The following is a 12,900-nucleotide window of genomic DNA, read 5'->3' as shown; positions in this document are numbered from 1 at the left end:
AACAGGCTAGAGATTGAATCGGACTGCACCGAGGCCATCAGATGCCTGCAGCAATCTAAGCTCAGCCCATGGCGCGTCCGAAACCTGGCGCGCGAATGTGCGGAGCTAGCCAATGGCTTCGGTGAAGTCAGGCTATCCCACGTAGGGAGAGAAGCCAACTCGGTCGCTGACTGGGCAGCAGCGAGGGCCAGTGAGGCCTCGGGTTACTGCCACGTGGAGCGCCTAAGCGACGCTCCACCGGAAATATGTAAACTTTTATCTGTCGACGCGGAAACGTGGCGGCAGAATATTAATATATAGCTGACCTCAGCTCCTTGCTGTCAAAAAAAAAAAAAAAAAAACAAAATGGATGGCACCTCTCAATGCATCTTGACGGCCATATCTCATGAAAAGTTTGCTTTCAAACAAAAAATTTCCCATCGACCATTCTTACTCTTGTCTGAAAGCGTGACACTACTTTGAAAGGTCCAAATTACTCTAAGAATTACTGTGGATTACTGTGGGTATCCCATAAATATATTTGTATATATAACAGAATACAGTGGAGAATTTGAGGATTGATGTTTCTCCTTAGTTTCTGGTGATCTACTGTACAACAGGAACAAGGTTATTATCGCTTATTTCCTTCCAGTCCATCCATCTAGCTGACATTGATGGGTGAGAATGACTTGCACAAAGACTGATATTAAGGAGGAATATCTACTTTGCAATACCATTCCGAGCCAAACTTGGATACCTTTCCTGTCTTCATACGCTCCGTCTCCGCCAAACAGGAGAAGATTAAATGGGTCCACAAGTGTTAACATCAATATATCTTGCAACGCCTCACAAGTCACAAGTGAAGCAGGCCTTCTTGGGATATTTATTGTGGAAATGTTGTTTGTGGAAATGCCGCAAAGGGAATTGCCTATCTGGAGAGAAGAAATGTAACACGCCGTTTAAAAGTAATAATATCTCAGGGAGGAATGCACTGCACGCACCCTTCTCCAGCCTGTAAAAATTAGTGATAATAAAACTTCTTCTTAGCTTTCTTGTGACACCAGTCATCCATAACAAGGAAACTCATATCAGCTGCACTCGTTACTTGACACAGTCCTCTTCTTCTTCATTAGCAAGCATATGAACTATTTTTCCAGAAAACAACCAGCAATAACTAAGCACAATGTGTTTTTATCACTCTTATGAAATAATTTTCCTTCAACTCGGTGCCGAGGCAACAATTGCAAAAAACAACCATCCACTTAAATTATGATGCTTGGATTCTCCATGCAAGGGGATTTCTCAGTTAAAGGGGTTTAGTTTCTCAGTAAAGGGATAATTGGTTAGTAGCACAACAGTACAAAACTCAGCCTAGCTACCACAAGTCCTCAATCGAATATCTATAACAAACGACAGAGCAAAATTGATGCGAGAATGTGTTTATGATCAATTTTTATATAGAATTATCATATAATTAATTTTAAGATTACTGTTAATAGCAGTAAATTACATGAAGTAAACTACTATAATATTAAAATATTTATCAATATTTTTTTATCTCACATAAAAATAGTATATAATTTATTATACTGTACAATTGTGCAAAATATTAGATATCTTCTAAACTATTTTATAATTTATGCAAGGGCAAAACAATATCTTTTGGATCTAAAAAATTGCATTTTAACTTACTTGTTCATAACTAACAAAATGACGTTTTTGAAATAGCATTAATGATTTTACTGACACTTATAAAATTTTAAATATATAGCCGCAATTATGATATATTCAAATTTTCCATAGGAATTATGTTAAAATCCCAAATAAAAAAAAGGGACTTCGAAATGCGTATGTAAAGTTTATGTTTTATCCACGGAAGGATAGAACGAACATGTGGTGGTACATCTACTCCAGATAAAAATCAAATTTTTTTTTTTTATTTGAGTACCTTCACAGATAGAGACCTCCTATTCTCAAAAACAAATCCAAAGAAAGCTAGATTAGTTAGAATATTTGAGAGATCCTCTCCTTATCCGTTCACTATTTGAGATCTACTCCTGTTAGGTGCCTCTTTTCCCTCTCAAAGAGTTCGTGTTTGGATAAACTTTCATTAATGTGGAACCAAAGGAGCCTTTCAAATGCTAATAATTCTTAGTAAAATACCTGCCAAATATATCCCTTTTCTGCAAACAAATTATTCCTCAAGGAAACAATGACCAATAGAATTTTGTACAACTATTTTGCTGACATGTCCGTAGCCACCAATGGGCAATGTTCATTCATGTGTCCATCAAATACCAACTTAAACTCTATCCAGCTTACAAGTCAAGTAGACAACTGAAATGATGAAATTCAATTCATACTGTTCTTTGACCTTGGAATGGCACCAATATATCCAAGAAACAGGAAAAATAAAGAAGATAAAAGATAACTGTGGAGCTTCAATGAAGTATAGTAGGTACTGATGTTAATTTTCATAAGTAGGTACTGATGTTAAGAACAGTATAAGTAGGTTAAGAAAGTTGCGCACAGAATAGCATTTATGGAGCTCCAGAACATTACCTACTTATGGGTTATCATGTTAAATAAAAGTACCAACAAACAAGGATTGCAATGGGAGAACACCTGAGGGTATAAGTGCAGATTAAGGCCATAAAGCCTAAAGTGTGTTAAAAACCTTGACGACACTGTGAAGAATTACATAAATTACTATAAGAGGTGGCAACGGCGACATCTAGGACACTGAAGGGGACGCACAAATGAGCATATGAGCACTCATGGATAACCTGCAATAAGCATAAACAACACCATGTAACTTTCCAAGGCATACTATGGACAGCATGGAGATACTTACCTTCGAGACAAGATAACCCTCTGTGTATCTGCAGATACCAAACCCTTTAATTTAACTCGCCACTTAATTCACATTTTGAAAGCAGTCGTGATTGTGGAATCGGTCATGAAGAGAAACCAAAAGGTGCAGAGGTAAACTATGGTGCAGTAGGAACCATAAAAGGCAACAAGTGTGGCCGACAAGCTTGAACCAGCTTCTCTTCCTGAAGCAGTGAATCAAAGACTCTAAACCTATAGCCCAATACCAAGTCTTCTTGCAGGTTGAGGCAGGAATCTAAACTATTGCTGAGGCGTCAAATTGCTTTTTCAATACTTGGCGGGTAAATCAAGCAGAGGAAAGCACGAGGGGACGAAGAATAGATGATGAGAAGCGCATTGCAGGAAACCCATTGTCAGTTAAGGAGCAGAAGATCCGAAGAGGGTGTAGTTTCAGCATTTAGCAGAACCGCACCTCAAAACAAAGAACAAATGGACAGGTCTTTATAAGATGTTCATAATAATCAACTATATATAAAGCAAAGCCTACACACAACTCTGCCACACCAAGGTATAGAAACTTAAATTATTATAAGATAGACACGATAAAGGTACTTAAGTAGAAAATTAACCTCTAAACGACAGCAAGCTGAGAGTTTTGAGGAGTCCAAGAGCTCCACTCTGCACTCAACCAGTTTGAAGTCGACTACTAATCAAAAGACATGCTTTGATGTTTTAACAACCCAAAGATCTTGCAGGACAACTACTAATCAGAGAACTCAATAATCCCATATCAGGCATAATGCAGTCAGCTCCGGCTTCGACGGCGGTCCCTGGCATCAGGATTCCTGATCAATAATTAAAACAAAGAAAATTGAAAAGACATGACAATAATGGAAAATACTCCCGAATATTCAAGACAATCTTATTCTTCTATGCAGACTCATACCCATTAGCATAAGGCGAGTCTCGATGATAAGATGGCGACCTACTGTAGCTACGTTCTCGACGAGGGGAATAGCTGCGACGTCGAGGTGACTTACCCCGTGGACTGTTGCTCCTACGAAAAAGATATGAGTGGTTATATGAAACATATTCAAAGAACAGACTACCAAAGACCTTTCTGATGACGAACTATAAAAAAGAAAAAAAAAAAAATCTGTGATCCTGCTCTTCAGTAACAGCAGCAACAGAATATATTCATTTGAAGACTATTATACTGATGTTATGGATTATTGGGATGAAGTGTCATGAAATGAAGCAAAATGATGCGAAATTCAGATCACAAGATCCTTACCTGCGTCCATAACTTGGGCTTCTGCGATAACGAGGAGGAGTGGGGCTTCGACGTCTTCCACTTCCCATCCCTCCAGGACCAATTCGCAACCGACACTCACGAGCAAAATGACCAGGCTCACCACATTCATAACACTTCATGTCTTCGCCTCCACCTCGTGAACGACCAGCTCGACCACCACCACCACCACCCTTGGAGTTATGAGAAAGCTCCACTCGCCAACCATTTTTGCCTACCAAAGGAAATCCCAAGTGAAAGACGCCGCATTATATATATCTCAAACAGCTACCAGTACATACCAGAGAGAACTTGTGCATGTGGTAACCTGATCCTGCTAAACATTCTACCTGTCACAGTGTTCTTAAGGTTTAAAGTAATCATCACATCTATTTGGTTGCTGTTTTAGTTTTCACACCTTAAAGTTGTGCCCATGACTGAAGGCAAGGTAATAGATAAGACAAACATTATCAGCACCCAATGTAGAATGACATTGCATACACTTAAAGGTACTCAAAAAGGAACATAACTATTCTAATACCTCACGACCTATACTTCAGTTGTTCTAGCAATCAATATATATATCAAGGATTTAACCTTATAATTGTCCCACAGTAATGTTAAGCTCCCTCACCAAGGCCACTCTAGTACCCACCTCAGCTTTCTTGGATCAAGTTTTCATGCGCAAGATGCACATACACGAACACAAACACAGGAAAAACAGTCAGAAGCACATCCCTACTCTCCTCATCCAGTCCCCTCCACCCTTCATATCCCTAATCATACACAACAAATCCCTGATTTGGTGAATCTAGAATGCATCAAATATTGAACAGATTGTTCCAAATAGTTCACAATTCAATCATGTTATAGATGCAAGCATTTCAATGGACATATATAGGGAGAGAAGAATTTGATAACATTAGGACTGTAAAACATCACTTTCTCAAGGATATAGAAAAAGGATACACTAAAATAAAATAGTGCATTCCAAACACGAGTATATTTCACTTACCGTCCAGCCCACGAATGGCATCTGTCGCATCTCTTCGGTCATCAAACTCCACGAACGCATAACCAGGAGGCCTTCGAGCAACCCATATACTGCATTTTATTTTAAACATGCACAAATAACAGTATTATAATATTGTACCAATAAATATACTACACGAACCCTAAATCTTATAAAGACCAATGCGACCATTCAGTTTGTCACCTAACACAGGTGTTCGAATAACTTCAGTTAAACATCAGTAAATCATGTTATATTAGATTCTGCTATTCAGAACATGGCCTTAATAAAGGATCATCAAGAAAGAGACAATGTTAGTTCATCTCTAACATTTGTAGAGATCAACATAGGTAGCTCATAACAAAGAGCAGAAAAGCATCAACATTAGTGATTTCAAGGGTAAATCATCAGCCTAATCTGATATGAAAAGCTGATACAAGAAGTTTTAAACATTGGCTTGGAAAAAGTTCACACCAGCTCTAATGGCACGAGACTTGCAGGAGCATAAATCCATATTCCAGCAAAAAGGTTTTAATACGAGAGGTATCAGAAGCTCATAAGAAGTAGTCTTTAGATAAGCTAGCATGAACAAGACTAAATCTGAATCAAACCTAGTTAGGACTTAAGACTTAGTTCATTTGGGTCATTTTTATGTATTATATTTATCCTCCTATGAATTTAATTATCCTTGTTTAGTTTTAACTTTGATTTAATATTAATGTAAAATATTTTTATTTTCAATGAATTTTTTTAACATAGACACGTGTTCTAAAGATTAATGAAGAAAGTAAACTCAACTGGCAGGTCGTGTTTCTAGATGAGCCTACGACAGGCTTGGATCCAGTATCAAAATATCAATTGTGGAAAAAGTTCACTCTAAATAAGCTGACCAACAGAGAATCATGAATAAGCTAATCAATAGAGGCTCATACAATAGTAAAAAATGCGATAGCAAAGATGCTACTTCTACACAACCGGTTGTTACGAATCAGCTTGATCCAATCCGTAACGGTTCTAGACTAGATTGAGGATGTGACTTTCGAAGGAAGCTACGGATGATTTAGCCGTTGGATCTTTCTGAATTTGGATATGTTGTCGCCATTAAAAAAAAGTTTTCCAACGAATCCAAAATCGTAGGATTTGGATGGTTAGATCTTAAAATATCGGCCGAACAGTGGCCGAAGGTCAGGCAAACCCTAGCTTAATAGCCTTTCAATGGCTAGATAGGTGCTCGGTTAATTCCTTGGAGTGAAGGGGGAGAAGTTGTTATAGAAGAGAAAGATTAGGAGTTAGAGAAAGCCGACCAAAGACTTGAGCGGTGGAAGGAAGGAGGTGGAAGAGGACATTAATGGCTAGAGGGAAGAGATAAGGAGATAAGGACACAATGTCGTTTTCAATCTTAGCCTAGATTAGACTTGAGCCTACATTGGATTGTGGGTGAGTTAAATCTTAGCATTGGACTAATTGGTCAAGCACCAACCAGCGGGCGAAAATGTGTTACACTCATGGCCTCGTCCACAAGTCTTACGCTCTTGGACTCGGCTGGAATGTTGGTGGGAACGATTTAGTAAATACGGAAGGTTTGAAAACCACCATGGACACCTTGAGGACAAAGTGGACAAAAGCGTGGTCGATTGATGCAACCTGGGTTAAATCGGATCACATCATGGAAACATTGGGCTCAATAGATTGAGTCTAGTTATTTTATTTGTTTATTTGGTTTAGTTAGAGTCTTAGTGAGTTAGAATTTTACTTAATTAGCTAAATCCAATTCTCTGCGGTTTCGGAAAAATATTCGCAAAATATTCTACAAATGTTCGAAGAAGATCAAAATATTCTACAAATGTTCGAATAAGATCGTCAATCTCCATATCTGCAATTTTGGTATTCACAACTTCTCTAGATTCGGAATCTATCTACAGCGAAACGAATGATTAATTCGAGAAGATAAGGAAGACTAGTTTAGTTAAGTTGTTTAGGATTGTTTAGATTTAATCTCTATAAAAAAGGTCTTATGGCTTGTATCTCAGACATGCTTGGAATGAAAAATTAATTAGCTTTTGCCCTTGCATCTCTCTCAATTAGGCCGTCAGCCTCAACATCTCTCTCCTCCCTCTTTACCAACCAACGCCACCTCTTACGTTGGCACAGTCTTATCTAGCTTATAATCTTCCTCTTCCGCCGATCCCCCTAGTCTCGTAGAGCAGGCCTACTTCTCCCCCTTCATCCCTCTATCTTAACCGTCTCTATCTCCCGTACGATTTTCATCTATATTGCTATCACAGTTGGTAAGCCAATCGAGCCTTCAACTATCTATCGCATCCGCATCCCCAAGCCACCACCACCATCATCCCTACCGGTGCCACCCCATCACTGTCGGCCTACCACCACCATACCTCACCTTGGAGTCCATGCCTCCACCCACGAATCCCAAATCCCGTGTAGACCTAAATCTCGTAGAACTGCTACGAATCGAATCAAGTCGGTTCGTAACAATTTGGTATCAGAGCCAACGATCCTCGGACCATCATTGCTATAACAAGATCAAAGGCAGTAATTGAAAATGACATTGTGCCTTTATCTCCTTCTCTTTTGCTCTAGCCATTGGTGCCCTCTCCCACCTCGTTCCTTCTATTGCCCAAGTCTTTGGTCGGCTTCCTCTAACTCTTAATCCCCCTCTTCTACAACAACTTATCTCTATTCACTCTAAAGAATTAACCTAGCACCTATCTAGCCATTGAAAGGCTATTAAGCTAGGGTTTGCCCGACCTTCGGCCACTGTTCGGCCGATATCTCAAGATCTAGTCATCCAAACTCTACGATCTTGGATTCGTTGGAAAGCTTTTTTCAAGAGCGACAACATATCCAAATTTCAGGAAGATCCAACGGCTAAATCATCCGCAGCTTCCTTTGAAAGTCACGTCCTCAATTTAGTCTAGAACTGTTACGGATCGAAGGTAGCAAGGCAAACGGGCGACCAAGGCTTGGAGACGAACCACATGGCTCCGTCAAGGTCACCATCTCCACCTCGTCCGCGAGATCCCATGGAGTACCTAGCGGGTTTAGCCGATCTACCTCAAGTCATAGCTTCCATGGCACAAACAATATTAGAGATGAAAGCAACCCCTGTGGACATGAACCAAAGACTTCTAGGGCGTACACCTGAGCATACCAACAGTAGGGAAGTTAATCAAGGCGGCATCCTACCTAGAAACAATGAGGAAGATCCAGCAACAGCTGCGGCTTCTGTAGCTCCACCACCGGTTGGAGCCCAACCAGATCATCCACCTCCACTTCATGACCAGCATCGTAGGACAAAGGAGAGTCCTCCACCGCTAGAATAGGACCAGCAAGGGTCAACTCTACAAGTACCATGGCCTCAGTGCGATAAACCACAACATCAATGTGCAGAATTTTCTCCCTTGTGTCCTAGACCACCTATGGCAGTAAACCACGAAGAAGACTCATGGGATGAGTGGGGTGAACCCGTTGGATAAAATCGTCAACCTCTAGATCTACAACTTTGGTATTCACGACTACTCCAGATTCGGAATCTATCTGCAGTCAAACGAAAGATTAATCCGAGAAGATGAGAAAGACTGATTTAGTTAAATTTGCTTAGAACTTTTTGATTTAATCTTTATAAATAGGACCTTATGGCTTGTATCTTAGGCATGCTTGGAATGAAAGATTAATTGGCTTTTGCCCTTACATCTCTCTCAATTAGGCCGTCGGCCTCAACATCTCCCTCATCCCTCTTCACCAACCAACGCCACCTCTTCCGTTGGCACGGTCTCATCTAGCTTCTAATCTTCCTCTTCCGCCGATCCCCCTAGTCCCGTATGGCAGGCCTACTTCTCACCCTTCGTCTCTCTATTTTAACCGTCTCTACCTCCCGTATAATTTTCATCTTTACCGCTACCACAGTTGTAGACCAATCATAGCCTTCAACCATCTATCGCATTCGTATCCGCAAGCCGCCACCACCATCATCTATTGCGGAGCCACCTCCATCACCTACTCGGCCTCCACTCTATCATCTCCTTCATCATATACCTAGGAGTCCGTGCCTCCACCCACAGATCTCAAATCCCGTACAAACCTGATCTCGTAGGTCTGACTCTCTAACCTTTATCTACCTTTTCGAAGATATCTTCTGATCTACACATTCGAATTATATGAAACTAAATTCATTGGAAAGTTCTCTCCCAAGGATAACTCGTATCAAAATTTCATGTTGATCTAACGGCTAGATCCTCTGAAATATCTCTCAAAATTTACATCCTCAAATCTGTTCAGATCCGCTACGAATCGAATCAAGCAGGTTCATTTTAATGTTGGTCAAAATATACGATAAACTGTAATTGTAATTTAATTGATCAAATTTCAATTTCAATCCTAACCTCAAACCCTAGACCCTAAACATGTCCATTGTAGAAATTTGAGTTTACAAAGAGCTCTAACCCACCCCTCGGGGTAAAGAAAAACAAGATGGAGGTCTCTCCCAACCAAGGTTTTGAAAAGCAGTTTTGGCGAAGGCCTTGGTAGGGCGACACACCGACCGCCTGCCGACAAACAAGCATCCATATTATGCTGGTAGGGTTCAAATCGGATTGACTGCTAGTAATAAAAAAAAAAAATTTAAATCAGACTAAGCCCTAACCTAACCCTAGTATCAACCAAAGTATTAAAATATCTTTTGCGTTACAAATCCTACCATCGACTAGACAAAATGACAAATCCTTTCTCTCAGATATAAACTAGTATCAAATTTGACGAATATAGTTCCATCAATAAATACAACTCTTTTAATAAATGTGGGTAAATAAAAACAATGAAGGTAAAATTACATGTATTGAAACCTATGTAAGAGACCATTCAGTAAAAACAATGCTTGAGAAAGACTTCATTTTCTTTATGTTTGAATCTAATTCTCTGCCAATACAAACTCTATCTAGACTTCGTAGGCTAATAACTGATGATCAGATGACTGCGTCACCTACAATGAAGAAATGTTAATAGGTTTGTTCAAGTCTATATATCTAAGCAATATAAGAGTAACTGTCATATCAATTTTATCAAATATTACATATGAAAGTTGCTTCATATTTATATTGCACCAACTAGATGCATTCAGAACAAAAATTGAGACCATTCTCTACTTTTTCTTTGTGGAGACAACAAAAAAGTGTTCACATTTCCAAGATTATGTAGGTTTCATTTCTCAAGTACCCAAATTCATGATAAAAGAGACAATTCAGACATAAGAGATCTATCAACTACTGTATGCATATGCATTGTTCCATTGCAACACCATATATAATTCTAGAAATACATAAAGAAGTTTCAATTATATGTATTCCACACTTGGATTGTGCTCACCTTCGAAGTACGCCATAGTAACGAAACTCATCTTCTAGATCTCTTTCTGTGACACGCGGATCCAAGTTGCCAACATAAACTCGCGACATGGTGATAACAGGTCACCTGATAAGAAAATATAAGAAAATGTCTAAATCGCAATAAATATAGAAGTCCACAATTTAAATTATATATATGTCATCGTGGGATAATATCAAAAAACAAAATGCTTGTAAAGTCTGTGAACACTGAAAAACTAACAGTGGTTAATAAAAATCACCTGCAAGAAACTTGACATCAATCTGCATCAGAAAAACTACTGCAGGTTTGTCAATTGTCATTCAAAGTTTAAGCATGACAAGTGAAGATGGCTTTTGCCCTTCATTATTTGGCTGATTATTCCTAGGGGATCCAACATATAAACAATTTATTGTAACAAAAGCATTTTCCAATAAACATTCATTTCATCATGAACAATGTTTCACACAAAGACAACAAAAAATAGAGAAAGAAAAAGAAAATGGGACAGTGCAAGAAGTCAATTTCATAAATTGGAGAATGACAGTTACGGAAGTCTGGACCAAAGTAAGCATAGAATTAATGTTACTTTGAATCAGGAGTTGCCATTGAATTCAATTAAAATCAGTATTCAGTGTTCGAACAAAAATGAAACTAAACTGAATCTTCTATTCAAAGTGTAAAGGGGACCAGACCTCCCTCCATGGTTCTACAAGAAAGAAAGCCTTCGGAACACAAATTTTCGACTTGGTTTTAGAATTGCAAAACTTTGCAAGAAATACAACTTTAAAATTAAAAAATTAAAAATTAAAAAAAAAACTAGATAGATAAAATATTGCCAGTGTTCAACATAAAACAACCATCTAAAATCCAAATAACAATATCTGCTTCAATCACTGGAAAATGCTTCAGATGAAAGACAATTAATAGTGTGACTCCTCAAATAATGTGACATTCGGTTGAACATACAACAAGACACTCAAAGCCACACAAAACAAAAAGAAGAAAAAAGAAGGGATATTCAGAATCAGTTGAGCATGAAAGCTTGGATATTTCTGGTGCAAATACGACTGTATCAAAACCTCATGTCTAGATCAAGTATACCCTAGGACAATAAGTCCAAGGATTTAAATCCAATCAAGTCGGAAAGTTTTTGTAAACGCCAACCTAAGCAGGTTTCTAGGGAGTCATTCCTTCCTTGGTACGATGTTGCTAGAGGAACTACTCAAAACCTAGACTAGCAAAGCCGGGTATCCAATCATTAAAAAACTGGTCATAACCGATATCCAGCATCAAGAGCTACAGACAGTTAAACATCAATTGCCACTCACATAGTTGAGTAGCATAAAATGGTCGTTCCCTTGGAAATATTTCTTGTGGCGGCATAATTTCCTTAAACTACTTCTCCTATACAAGCCCAATCCTCCTTATATGATCTAGAAACCCTAATTCACCAAAATTAACACAGTAGGATAAAGAAACAAAGAGGCCTTACCAGAAAGATCTAATTCTCACAATATAGAATAATTTTTGAACCAATATACCATCATCTGGACAAAAATTGTCAAAGAAAATTCAAGAAACCGGTTGAAAAATTCACCAGAAACTCAATCGTTGCAGATCTATCCTGTAAATTATCCAACAAAACTAATAATTTGGGACAAGAAGAGGCGAATGGAAGATTACCACGAATAGTTCGTCTTGACGAGATCACTACTTGGACCAAGAAAGAGAAGGAAAAAAAAAAAAAAAAAAAAAACAATCGCAAGGAACGCCGGACGGGAAGCCAGTGGAATTCCTTTATAGACCTTATATAGACAACGAGCGGCGAAATCCAGTTACGCGGGTTTCGGATCCTCTAAGTCCGCCTCCCGTTTGTAATTTTATTTTTCTTTTTAAATATACTTAATCCCTCCAAAGTCCGAACTAAATTTCCTAAATTAAGAGGTTTATATGGATTATTTTTTTTAATTTAAATGGTTTATGTGGATATAAAAAAAATCTAGGATATATACCTAGAAAACGCTAATAATTTAAGTGTGTTTATGTAATTATCTTTTTAAAATATTTATTTTACTTCCTTCCTTTGTTATGCTCCTCAAAAAAAAAATTATTTATGTTCATTAGAAATATACGGTCAAAAAATATCTCTCTGCAAATATTTTTGATACATTCCTTTTCATCGGCATGATATAAATTAATAAAATAAATTTTACATAAATTGAAAGACACAATGTACATTTGTATACGATATTGTACTGTTTTTAATTGGGATATTGTTAAGTTGTCATATATTTTTTTTTCAAAACATTATGTGCATACTTGTATTAATTGAGGCTATTTACTAAAAGGATCTTATAATATAGAACAGAGCAAATAATAAATTAACCTCTATTAAGATTTTAGT

General features: G+C 38.1%; 1 protein-coding gene across 10 annotated transcripts; it reads right to left on the bottom strand.

Moving 5' to 3' along the window:
• Positions 1 to 2,518: 2,518 nt before the first annotated feature.
• On the bottom strand, positions 2,519 to 12,281 carry LOC140794790 (serine/arginine-rich splicing factor RSZ21-like). 10 transcript variants are annotated; one of them, XR_012110195.1, is made up of 7 exons: positions 12,180 to 12,281; positions 10,497 to 10,601; positions 5,118 to 5,206; positions 4,106 to 4,337; positions 3,758 to 3,868; positions 2,834 to 3,656; positions 2,519 to 2,765 (listed from the first exon to the last, which is right to left on the bottom strand). XR_012110195.1 is itself a non-coding variant. In XM_073146980.1 (6 exons), exons 2-6 carry the CDS (start codon positions 10,583 to 10,585, stop codon positions 3,617 to 3,619), a joined length of 561 nt encoding a protein of 186 aa, XP_073003081.1. In that variant the 5' UTR covers positions 10,586 to 10,601; positions 12,180 to 12,281; the 3' UTR covers positions 2,519 to 3,616. The 10 variants fall into 10 exon arrangements, 3 of the variants coding, with proteins under 3 accessions (XP_073003081.1, XP_073003107.1, XP_073003096.1); XR_012110197.1 differs by having other exon boundaries at positions 2,519 to 3,283; positions 3,441 to 3,656; positions 12,180 to 12,278; XR_012110205.1 differs by having other exon boundaries at positions 3,441 to 3,656; positions 12,180 to 12,278.
• Between the last annotated feature and the right edge of the window lie 619 nt (positions 12,282 to 12,900).

This window comes from Typha latifolia, chromosome 1, assembly GCF_019914945.1.
Source record: "Typha latifolia isolate L0001 chromosome 1, TyphaL0001v2, whole genome shotgun sequence".
Classification (NCBI taxonomy): domain Eukaryota; kingdom Viridiplantae; phylum Streptophyta; class Magnoliopsida; order Poales; family Typhaceae; genus Typha; species Typha latifolia.
Note: the sequence above shows the minus strand (reverse complement) of the source record. Positions and strands in the feature narration are given on the sequence as shown.

Coding starts and splice junctions, on each gene's coding strand:
- LOC140794790 (XM_073146980.1), bottom strand. CDS start 10,585: ATGTCGCGAGTTTATGTTGGCAACTTGGATCCGCGTGTCACAGAAAGA. Junction 5,207..10,496: donor TACTATGGCGTACTTCGAAG/GTGAGCACAATC, acceptor AATAAAATGCAG/TATATGGGTTGCTCGAAGGC. Junction 4,338..5,117: donor TGCCATTCGTGGGCTGGACG/GTAAGTGAAATA, acceptor TTCCTTTGGTAG/GCAAAAATGGTTGGCGAGTG.